This window comes from Engystomops pustulosus, chromosome 2 (assembly GCF_040894005.1).
Source record: "Engystomops pustulosus chromosome 2, aEngPut4.maternal, whole genome shotgun sequence".
Classification (NCBI taxonomy): Eukaryota; Metazoa; Chordata; class Amphibia; order Anura; family Leptodactylidae; genus Engystomops; species Engystomops pustulosus.
Window position 1 is genome coordinate 29,904,378 of NC_092412.1, and position 12,815 is coordinate 29,917,192.

At 44.3% G+C, this 12,815-nt stretch overlaps 1 protein-coding gene across 3 annotated transcripts in view; it reads left to right on the plus strand.

Annotated features, from left to right (window-relative positions):
* Positions 1-12,815, plus strand: part of PIWIL4 (piwi like RNA-mediated gene silencing 4) — a 149,503-nt gene that overhangs the window by 89,388 nt on the left and 47,300 nt on the right. For all 3 annotated transcript variants that reach the window (XM_072134143.1, XM_072134145.1, XM_072134144.1), the window contains exon 4: positions 5,024-5,149. In XM_072134143.1, the coding sequence (XP_071990244.1) occupies positions 5,024-5,149 (126 nt within the window). The remainder of the gene's footprint in view (positions 1-5,023; positions 5,150-12,815) is intronic.

Consider the following 12,815-nt stretch of genomic DNA (forward strand, 5'->3'; position numbering starts at 1 on the left):
ATAAAAATCGGCGCACAGAGGAGACAGACCGCGGTGCGGGACATCAGCAGCTACGGACGAGGTAAGTAGATGTTTATTATGTTTAACTAGCCCTTCCCAGCCCGGCACGCAGTAATTTTTAACACCCGGATAACCCCTTTAAGAGTTGGGATTGGAAGAGGCGGTGAAAGGTCTTCTGTCTGTAGGACCTGTTTATTTTTATATTTTTGCATTTCTCATTTGTGAATATTTTTTATATATTTGTTTTCCATTCATTTTCACTCCTAAAACAAATAAACTGATGTACGCTATCATTTTATTTGTCTTAATATTTTAGGACTATTGGTTTAGTATTACTTTATTGTCAGTTTTTTTTGGATATTTTTTGCCGAGGGATTTTTCTTCTTTTTATTATTTTATATATCATCCTTCTTAAGGTGTCCAAGGAAAACCAAAGTGCTTGGAAGGGGATATTGCATCTCCCCTTCCCATATTATTGTATTTATTTCGAGAGACTTGTCTACACTTTAATACAATCATTCATCTCTTCATAGCAGCTTCTCCCTGGGTCATATTTTTTCCTCATCCGGAGGGTTATTTTTTTTAAAGAAGGACTCCAGCGGCCATAAATAAAAGCTGTCAGGGAGCGAGGCCGGGGCTTTGCCATAGGTATAATATGCTCTTCACTGATTAATATTGCCCTGAGTGATGCTACATTTCACATACGGGAGAAGAAAATGTTCTTCAGTTCTGCTGTTTCATTTTTTTTAAGACCCGTCCTGTTGTTTATGTTTTTCTGAGCTAAATTTCTCTCCAGACAGTTCCCCGGTATTGTGCGTCCGCTCACTAGTCTAGAGATGAGCTCAGAGGAGACGGGGACAAATTAGGTAGTGGTCCCATCTACGATTGTTTTTCCTTCATTGCAGGTCAATTACCAGGCAGAGAGATGAAATGCCTCAGCACTCGCTTCACTTTCTGCGTCTCCGCTTGGTGGATAGAGGAGGATGTTCGGTTTCTTACGATTTTTTTTTATCGTAAAAAAATAGCATATTTCAGTATCGGCAAAACGCGTTCTTTGCTGCAATAGTAGAATCAGCTCATTGGGGCACATTTACTTACCTGGTCTCTGCACGATCCCCGCTGTGCGTTGTCTGCCGGAATGCCCATCTGCTGCGATTCATGAAGATCCTGCGCCCGATTTCCTGCATGCGTGTCGCTTCCCCGCTCAGGTCCACCGGAGTTCACCTCCTGGTGCATGTAAGTGCTTGTCTTGCGACACAAATTGATTTGTTAAATCCTGCACGTTTTCCGAATCCATCAGATCGTCTGACACCCCCCCCCCATTTGTGTCGCGTGAAAACCGGCGCGATTGTGACACAATCCGATCGCGTGCGACGCAATCCCCAAAACGTCGGAAAACCTGACGCAAATGCGCCCATGGGACCTTAGTAAATAAGCCCCTTTGTGTTTATATAGGAAGTGCCTTTTATTCAGAAATTCCCCAGAGCTTAAACAACATTTTAGTCTCCAGTTTATTTGGGTGTAAACCATAGATAGATGCAAATGGATTGCTCTTTTGTTTTGGGGTTGGTGCCACTCATCAGTAAAGAGCAGACATCATTACCTTACTCTATACTGATGAGGGTAAGAACGCTGTATATGCGTTAAGGAGATGCATGTGTTTTGCATTTTTTACATGCAAAACTTATGGGGGCTTATTTACTAAGGATCACGGATCACACTTTTGTCGAACTTTACGTTGTTTTTGGGTTTTGCAAGGCTTTGACAGGTATTTAACAGTGCCTGTTCTGGGATTGTGTCGCACTTGTCTGTTTTTTGGCGCAGCTGCGTGGGCTTTCATGTGACACAAATCGGGGGGGGGGGGGGCGTCTAAGGGTCATGCTGTGCACTTTTTTCAGACTGTGCATCATTTTCGGGGCTAAAACGGCTTGCGGAGGTATTTAAGAAGTGTTTGTGGTGCACGCGACCCTTTTTGTGGAGCAGCTGCGCTGGCTTCCATGCGACACAAGTAAGGGGGCGTGCTGTCGGATGTTCCGACTGATTCGGACTGAGCGCAGGATTTAACTTTCAAATTGTGTTGCAAGACAATGCACTCACATGCACCACTAAAAAGATGGTGAACTTGCAGTGCTTGGGACCTGGGTTCAATTCCCAGGGTCAACATCTGCAAAGAGTTTGTATGTTCTCTCCGTGTTTGCGTGGGTTTCCTCCGGGTCCGCCAGTTTTCTCCCACACTCCAAAACATACTGGTAGGTTGATTAGATTGTGAGCGCCATTGGGGACAGCTACTGATTTGACAAGTTCTGTGCAATCTGTGTGCGCTATAGAAATAACGGAATTATTATTTATTGTCATCTCTCCCTCTGTAGTTTCTACAGGAACTTCTCTTCTTCTTATAATCACAACTCGTAGCAGTCAAAGCCTATAACTGGTATCTCTCCCCAAGTACAGACGTCATGTCATTACACCACATACCAGTCACAGTCTTTTCTTTCACTGTGGTTTCTACAAGAACTTTTCTTTATGTTATCACTACTTATATGAATCAAAGCTTGTAACTGGTAGTGATCAAGGGCATACATGTTTCTTTATGTTATAATCACTCTTACTTTCAAAGCGCTGGGGATCTGGGTTCAAGTCTCAGGGTCAACATTTGCAAAGTGTTTGTATGTTCTCTACGTGGTTGCGTGGGCTTCTTCCAGGGCCTCCGGTTTCCTCCCACACTCCAAAACATACTTATAGGTTGATTAGATTGTGAGCCCCACTGGGGACTGGGACTGATTTGGCAATCTCTGTGCAGCACTGCTTAAACTGTTTGCGCTATATATATAAATAAATGAATTATTATTTCAAAATTTGTTACTGCTATTATTGAGCCCAGATGGTAAACAGGAACTTTTCTTTTCCTTATTGTCATCAACAAAACACAAAGCATGTATTATTATGGCCCAAAATCAAGGATGTTTTTGCCTCTGGTTCACTCAATATTCAAAATTTATCAGCATGGCTGTGAACTAAAACTTATATTTTTATTAGATATACCTTAAAATATACAAAGGTCACAGGTTGTGAATTCTAAAAACAACAACAATCCGTACTATAGACGCCGACCTAGGCGACTATACTGATCACCACAACCCCCAACGGTTGTGGATCAAACAATGGGGATACCACGTACCTGCAAATCACGGTGCCATGCACCATACCATCCAAAAAATACCTTGCAAAGAGGAAATGAAAGATAGTTCTTACCACAACTGGTAATGGTCTGTAGTTGTGTCCAGTGGTCAGCTGTGCTGTTTCCAAAGTACGTGTATTGACGGGAGCATTAAGATGGTAAAGGACATACCTGTATATGTTAGATCCAAAAACGTCACGAACTGTAACAAGGCTACAACTGTCCCTGTCCCCAGGTGTGATTAGCTCCCGCCCTGACAAGGGCAGTCCCAATAACTTGCCCTAGTTTAGAAAAAAAAAAAAAAAAAAAAAAACCCTGCATTCCCCTTCCCTGACGCGTTTCTTCCTGCTGTAGGTTCTTCAGAGGGATTGCGGTGGAATCAATAAAACATGGGGTCTCCAATGTAGAGGAGCATCCCTTGGGGTGTAGTAAATAGTCTGATAAACCCAAGTGTAGGGTCATCTACTGGGTCCCTGGTGTGGAGCCCCAGGCGTTGATCCCTATCTGATGGTGTAGGTATCCCCAAGGGATGCTCCTCTACATTGGAGACCCCATGTTTTATTGATTCCACCGCAATCCCTCTGAAGAACCTACAGCAGGAAGAAACGCGTCAGGGAAGGGGAATGCAGGGTTTTTTTTGTTTTTTTTTTCTAAACTAGGGCAAGTTATTGGGACTGCCCTTGTCAGGGCGGGAGCTAATCACACCTGGGGACAGGGACAGTTGTAGCCTTGTTACAGTTCGTGACGTTTTTGGTTCTAACATATACAGGTATGTCCTTTACCATCTTAATGCTCCCGTCAATACACGTACTTTGGAAACAGCACAGCTGACCACTGGACACAACTACAGACCATTACCAGTTGTGGTAAGAACTATCTTTCATTTCCTCTTTGCAAGGTATTTTTTGGATGGTATGGTGCATGGCACCGTGATTTGCAGGTACGTGGTATCCCCATTGTTTGATCCACAACCGTTGGGGGTTGTGGTGATCAGTATAGTCGCCTAGGTCGGCGTCTATAGTACGGATTGTTGTTGTTGTTGTTTTTAGAATTCACAACCTGTGACCTTTGTATATTTTAAGGTATATCTAATAAAAATATAAGTTTTAGTTCACAGCCATGCTGATAAATTCCTTATTGTCATCACCATCACCGACTGTTACTGTCATCTGTCCACATGTGTGTTTCCCACTACAGGCAGTACCCCGGTTATGTACAAGATAGGTTCCTCTGGCTTGTTCTTAAGTTGAATTTGTATGTAAGTCAAAACTCTATATTTTATAACTGTAGTTCCTGACAAAAAACTTTTTTTGCCCCAGTGACAATTGGAGTTTGAAATTTTTTTGCTGTAATGGGACCAAGAATTATCAATAAAGCTTCATTACAGACACTTTACAGCTGATCAGTGCAGTCTGGGACTATAGTAAAGCATTCAGAGAGCTTCACCAGAGGTCACAGTGGGCAGAGGGGTCCGTCTTTAACTAGGGGTTGTCTGTAAGTCGGGTGTCCTTAAGTAGGGGACTGGATGTAACCCTAGAGAGTGTATACAAGAACTATTCTTCATGTTACCAGCCGGATAGTTACAGCCTATTACTATCATCTCCCCTCTGCAAAGTCTCCAATGAGTTAGCATGGGGAATATTTTGACCTATGTACCCAATAGATACGATAAAATAAGGATTAATTAACAGCCCTGTGTACAATTGTACTTGCTTTTTTTTACAAAATCTACAGTTTCTACATTTAGAAGATTAGAAGGTAAAGTGAATGAGAATATTATTCTATGTTGTCCGGTGACCCAAGATTATAATCTTCTACTCTCTGTTCCCCTTATATGATTTTTAGGTAAGGTATCAGCCGGAGAAGGACAATATGTGGTTGCAGAGAGGGGACGGAGATTTAGACGCAACTTACAAGACCTAGGAATCGCCATCAGAGAGACCATGGCTCATGTTAAGAATTCCAAAACAGGTAATTATTCATATTCACATAAGATATATGTAAACTATGAGATAGGAGAAACGTGTGTAAAGGTTTTAGGATATGCCATCACTTACTTGTTCTCATGATATCAAACGGCCTAAAGCCCCGACTGTTACTTTTCAGTGTATATAAGGCAACGGTGATCTAGACCAGGCGAATCTAGGAGCATACTGAATCACTGGCAGAGAAGTCTAGCACCAAGGAAAGCTTTATAGCTGGCTAATTAAATAACTAAGATCCAGCTGAGCTAGGCACTCAATGGGACACATTTACAAAGGGTCCGTCGGACGCATTTCTGTCGGACAACCCGACTGATTCGGACAAACCACAGAATTTAAAAACCAAATTGTGTCGCAAGATCAGCACTCACATGCACCAGGAAGAAGAAGGTGAACTCCAGCGGACCTCAGCGGGAAAGTGACACATGCAGGAAATTGGACGCACGATCTTAATGAATCGCGGCAGCTCCGAATCCTCGTCGGACATTCCGGATCGGTGGCGTCAATGGGACGGGTAAGTAAATGTGCCCCATTATGTTAACCTTCGCACTGCAAACAGGGAATGTGACAATCATACATTCCCCAAAGTTTTGTCTATAAAAAAATATATCACCTTGCTAAATTTTTGACGGATATGGAAGTATAAAAAAAGTTATGGCTCTCAGAATATCTACTTATTTTAAAAGTTACAAGATACAAAAAAATTATCTGATATTGCCCTTATTATACACAATGCAACCCACAAGAAAATAGCTCTGTTGTGTCCTTATCGATTCCATCCCATTCTGATTTTCTTTTTCTAGTTTTTTTTTCATTACACAGCATATTAAATGGTGTCACTTAGTAAGCAAATAAAAAATAAGCCCTCATATTGTTCAGTAAGGAGAAAAATACAAAAAGTTATGGATTTTTAAAGGCAAAGTAAATTAAACATATAAAGGAAAAATGGTAAACACGTGCAATGGAAAGAGGTTAAAATCTGGGCAACCCCTTTAATTCCAGCAAATCCTTAATATGTAGCATTAGGATGGTAGAAGTCTCCGCTGTTGTGAAGTAGAAAGAGCGTGGGACTCATATTTTTTTTTTTTGTTCTGGTTGCTGTGTAAAATCTCCTCCAGAGGCCGCAGAACAGAGGTCTTAGTAATAATGTATAAAGTAGCACAATAAACACTCGCTTCCCGCGGTTTGTACTTTATGCAGCGCAGAACCCCGCTGCTTTACCCAGTTGTGGTGGCGCGCGGCCGGCCTGTCTATAGGTTTTCTAAAGTAATGACTGTCAGGACTATTTATTTTCCATCTCAGGGCAATGAATATTTTGCTTTTACCTGCAATGTCTTTACATGGAAAGTGCTGTCTGTAGAGAGGCGAAAGAAGTTTCCGAGTTAACAGGTTATAAAAGTGTAAGCAGAGTATTGATTGGAGAAAGTTGTCGACCCGGCATCTGCTTCCAACCAAGAGACTCCTATATATTATGTATTTGTAGAAGACAGCAAGTGTTTGACCCAAGTTAACCTGTGTCTCTTAACTGGTTTGGCCTTGGGCCTCCCCTATGAGCATTGTTTAAGTGGTTTGGACCTCCCTGGTTTTCACCCTTTATAGAGGACCTGTCACCCTAAAAATGCTCTAAAGTAAGCAGCTCCTAGCGCTACCCCATTATTAGCAGTGTTAAACTACTAGCTTTATCGCTACCTTCCGATAAAGCTAGCGAATACTGCATTGCCATACCCTGAGGACCCTCATTCATGAGGGGGGCGGTACGAGGAGGCGGTGCCGCATGAAACCGGGCAGTAAAGGCCGGCCTATGGCGTGGGATGGGCGATCCGGGGATGAAGCAGAGGAGGAGCCTCGGACCACCCGTCATGAATACGCCAGAACGCTGCAAGCTCGGTCTGGCGCTCTGAGGGTATGGCAGTGCAGTGATCACTAGCTTTATCCATATGTTCCGATACAGGTAGCAGTTTAACATTGGAGCTTGGAGTGCGGGCGAGCAGGGGGACATGCCGGTGGGCGAGCGGGAGGATGTGCCTTAAGGGACGCAAAAAGAGTGGGGACGAAGTGCAGAGGTAGTATGAGAGTGATAGACACCGAATGTCTGGTTGGAGAGGTATATGAAGATCCAGGAAAGGGCCAGGTCAGGGATACCAAGAGATCTGGAAGAGAATGGAAAGAAGGGGCGGCGCTCCTATAGTGCAGTATCCTTCATTAATTGTTGCGGTATGAAAGTAGTAGTGGAACTACTAACCTGACGGAGTTGTGCTGACAGGCACAACTCTGTGATATCGCTCTTGGTTAAAGACGTTGGCGTCCCAAGGGATACCAAGAGGACATAGTGTCTGCACCAGGAGAGAATGGGCAACAGTGCCAAAGGCGGAGGACAGATCAAGAAGGAGGAGAGCAGATGTGATGTTTTGCCTTGGCAAGACAATAGGGCAGTGATGGCAAACCTTTTAGAGGCTGAGTGCCCAAACTTCAACAAAGCCCCGCTTATTTATCGCAAAGTGCCAACACAGAAATTTCATTTGTGATTCCCTTCTCTGTCACAGTTTTCATTGACACCAGCACAATGAGGACACCAATAAAGCAGAAAATAGTCCCAGGTAGAGCTGTCACTTTAAAATAGCTCTGTTCACAACAAGTCCTGGCCTGTCTGGGACTGTAGGAAGATATCTGGAGTCATCTCTGGTGATGGCCTGAGTGCCCACAGGTTAGCCATCACTGCAATAGGTCATTAGAGACTTTGGCAGGACAGTCAGACAGGAGGCTGCAGGATAAAAATAAATAACTTGCTACGTCTTTCCATCCTGCATTTTTTGGTGTACGGGAGGAATAGTGGTCAGACGGAGGCAAAAACTACGCTAAGCGTATATTTCGGGTGCTTTCCCGATGTACACGCTTTTGTCTGGTTATAATGTAAGGTGGGGGGCTAGGGGCACAGGGAGGACAGATAGGGGCAGTGACCTCTAAACGGAGCCTCCCAAAGCTGTTTCCTTCCTACTTGCCTCATGTATCCTAGGTTGATATGGGACAAACACGAGGACAGTCCCTCCCTAAGCCACAGCACAAACACAATACAAGACTTACAAATGAGATTGTGGGATTTGGTTCACAAAGAAGATAGCATGTACAGTACAGAATCAGAATCCATGAGGGATAGTCAAAGGTACAATAGCCAAAATCGATAAACTAGAATAAACAGTAGAACAGCAATAGCACAGGTAAGATACAAAGCGGAGATATAGTAATTTAACCAGCAGGGAGACATGGAACTGGGCAGCAGACTTGTTTTTTCTCCTCTCCTCCTTTATGTGGGGTCCTGCGAGACCACCATTTATGCGCTATATTCACTGTGTGCATTGTATGTCCAATAATAAAGTTTTATTGTTCATTTTAAAAAAAAAAAACAATTCCTGTGTATAAAGATAATTTTCCATAAATACAGCCAGGTTGGCCCGTAGAGAAGTGATGATGACCACCACAGTCTCCTGGCAGCTGTGGCCAGACATGTGCTATTGAGTCCTGCCCGGCCACCTGAAATCAGCTTTCGTTACCACAGGACGGTTGTGGGACATGCAGTCACTCAAAGACATTTCATATGCAAAAACTATTTCCTACAGCTGAGGTGGTCGTATCCAAGGACAACAGTCTCGTCAACATGGCCACATTTACAGGACATTATTTTTACACAGGAACATTTTTTTCAATTGCATCTAATTGTATCTATATGGCAGATGAATTAAATTAAATGTGAATGCCCGGATGAGAAGACCCCTTTAAGCTATTAAGTGACCGCGATTCAGATCTTTTTCAGAATTGTGAAATCTTTGTTTCAGTGGAGCAGATAATATTGGAGCCAGGAGCTGATGGGGAAGATATAGACCATGCATAATGGCTGGTTCAAGATTCAGCTTCATTACATTTAAGTAAACAAGATGAAGTCTTTGTCTAAGGCTGCATTCACACTGCCGCAAGGGGGACATATATACGGCCGACATATATATGGCCGATATACGTACCCCATAGACGACTATGGGCGCACGGCGCCCTACGGGAGCAGTGCAGGGCCACACACGTGCAGCACCGTACCGCTCCGTACCCGGGAAAAAGATAGGACATGTCCTATCTTTCTACGTAGTATGGTGCCGTGCGCCATATATTCCTATGGAGAGGGGCGGGGTTGAGCTGTGCTCACCTTCTCCTCCCTGCGCGCCGCCGTTGCCCGCCGTGCTACGGTATGGCGGGCAACGGCAGTGTGAATGTAGCCTTAGTCTCAGGTTCCCGTCTGCAGAAATTGACCTAGTAAACCACTACCATTATGTTGTCTAGAACTGTTGTCCCCAACGACCCGGCCGCAGCCTAAGACCGGGCCATGGAGCATCTAGTCCCAAAAGAACTTGAAATAAAAATTTGTATACTCATCTCCAACGTTCCTCTTCTCCCCGCGGTTCCAGGTTCCTTTTTTGCTCGCGGCTTGCCAGCAGACAGCCAGGGGCATGAGTGTTTTTTTTTTTTTAAGAGGGCTGTGCAGGGGACATTACTTTTGAGGGCTGCACAGGGGTCATTTCTATTGGGGCTCTGCGTTTTTGAGGGGTCCCTGCTTTAGACATTTTATTAATGAGGCTGTTGAACATTTCTTTAGTAGCAGCTGCATTTCCCAACCCCAGCTTATACTCAACTCAATACGTTTCCCAGCATATTTTATGGTAAAATTAGGTGCCTTGGGGGCCTACAGTAACAAGAGCGGGTTAAATAAAAGAGAGCACAATAAGTGGGGCTACAGAAAAGGGAGGGGCCACTATAAAGGGGGGCATTTTAGATCTAGGCTGCAAGAAATGACACATTATATGGGTTGGGGTTAGATATGGGGCAATCGCTGGGCACACAATCTTTTTATCTAAGGCCATGGTTCCAGTCCCTGGAAAAAAAATTGGGTGCAGCCTGTCCCCAAATACAAAAAGGTTGAGGACCACTGGTCTAGAAACTTTAAAAAAAAAAAAAAATGGGATATTTCTTTATTATTTTCAGTATTACACAGAAACGTACAAAATTATCTCCGTCCCACCCCAGCTAAGGCAACAAACAGACTGTGGTACATTACATGTTGCATACAATCAAATTGCCACGCAGGGCTATGAGAACCACTTGAAAAATATGACAAAAACTTCAAGTTACATCAAGGTATAAACAAACATTGCATAGTATAACATCCTTCCTAAGGACTCATATTAGCTTGAAAAAACCTTTCGCTCAGCAGCTCCTTTGAAACCACTCCCTGGGTATCTAACCATGGACCCCAGAGTTTCCGAACTTAGTACTCGCCTTCCTCTTCTTATATATAGCCCTTTCATTAACTAGCAACGCTTCTACCTTGTCTAGAAGCTTTACACCTCCCAGATCATGTTTCTTTCATGTTGTGTGGTGGCATCATCCAGAAAATCAACTTTAAAGTGAGAAGTAAAAGTCAAGGAGGCGGAGATTTTAACACTGAAGTCAAGCTCTCTCTTCCTCTGAAAGCCCTTTTCACTGTAATTGATGGTCCTGCATCCAAATAGATCACTAACCAGATCTCCTGAAGTCCTGTGCATGATGTCAATCACAGAGGAGGAGGCGTTCAGAGTTCCCCACCTTGACTTCAGTGTTAAACTCTCCACCTCCTTGACTATATACATTCAATTTACATCTCACTTCAAAATTGATTTTCAGGATGAGGCCATCACACTAAAACATGAAAGAAACAAAAACTAGGAAGTGTTGCGCTAATAAACTACTACCATATACTGGCAGTAGTTTATTAGGCTAGTTGCTGATGACAGGTTCCCTTTAATAGGCCTAGATGCTTCTATGGTTGTCTATGCCTTCAGATAGCCCATGGTAATGGGTGCTCAGAGCTGCCTGATCTGATTCTTCCGCTATATTCTAAGGATATACCATTGATATCCCGATCCCCCAAAAAACTTCTTTAAAGGGAACCTACCACCACGAATCTACCTATAAAGGTAGATCGGGTGGTAGGTGGATGTATGGGACGTGAGGATAGCCCTTTTTAGAGCTAATCCTCACGTCCCCGCTAGCCTAGCATAAACTTTATTGCCCTAATATGTTAATTTAATTAAGCGGCTACCGGGGCGTGGAGTAGCCGGACACGAGGCTACACGGCGCGGCTACTCCACGCCCCAGTAGCTGCTTTCCCCCGCCTACCCTGTGATCTTCGGCGCGCAGCTCCTGGCAGCTGCGCGCCCTCGTCCGAGAAGCCGGAGTTCTGCGCATGCGCAGTAACTCCGGCCTCGTTCCCGAGATCGCGCATCTTGGCCGGAGTTACTGCGCATGCGCAGAACTCCGGCTTCTCGGACGAGGGCGCGCAGCTGCCAGGAGCTGCGCGCCGAAGATCACAGGGTAGGCGGGGGAAAGCAGCTACTGGGGCGTGGAGTAGCCGCGCCGTGTAGCCTCGTGTCCGGCTACTCCACGCCCCGGTAGCCGCTTAATTAAATTAACATATTAGGGCAATAAAGTTTATGCTAGGCTAGCGGGGACGTGAGGATTAGCTCTAAAAAGGGCTATCCTCACGTCCCATACATCCACCTACCACCCGATCTACCTTTATAGGTAGATTCGTGGTGGTAGGTGCCCTTTAAAAGTCACGTTCTCCATCTTCCTTTATAAATATATGACAACTTGACGCCAAGTTCTTAAATATTTGTGCAGCCCATTACACTGCTAATAAATAATACATGGGGCACGATGAGCGAGGAGGGGAGTCACCTCTTCAGCAGTGATTCAGTCCCCTTGTGATTAAAAATTCATGGTTAAATAAAACTGGCATAATGCATTATCACTATTAATATTTGATCGGCTGTAAACGTTTCTCGTAATTCTTCAGGACATGGGAAAAGTGTATAAACATGAGCTAAATATTTGTATCAGTGATGTAAGGTGAACTCAAAGGTCTCTGCTAAAAGAAAAAGTCGCTGTGTAACTCCATGATCTACCCATAAGACCAGGCATATATTGAGTCAGTCCACTGAGAAATGTCTAGAGTATAGAGAATAACATCACATTTAAGAGGCAGAACTGGGAATTCCAATGCAGGAAGTTGGCAGATAAGACTGACTTCAGGAGGGGGGGGGGTTAGCTAACTGCAGGAGGTGTGGTTACCTGACTGTAGGAGGCAGTGTTACCTAACTGCAGGAGGTGTGGTTACCTGATTGTAGGAGGTGGGGTTACCTAACTGCAGGAAGGGGGCTGCCTGACTGCAGTAGGTTGGTTGCACGACTTCAGGAGGTGTGGTTACCTGACTGTAGGAGACAGGGTTACCTGACTGCAGGAGGTGTAGTTACATGACTGCAGGAGGTGTTGTAACATGACTGCAGTAAGTGTTGTTACATATCTGCATGAGGTGTGGTTACCTGACTGCAGGAGGGGGTATTACCTGACCGCAGGAGGTGTGGTTGCCTGACTGCAGTAGGTGTGGTTACATGACGTACAGGTTTGGTGGCGGGATTGCCTGACTGATTGACTACATCCTAAAAAGATCATTTTTCATTCATTTTGCAACCTAGAAAAATGCTAAAACACCTCCAGGGTGTCGATTGGGGGGGAGCCGTTAGTGTCATGACAGGTTCGCTTTAAAGAGAGGATTACCAAAAGGGCAGTATTTGCGC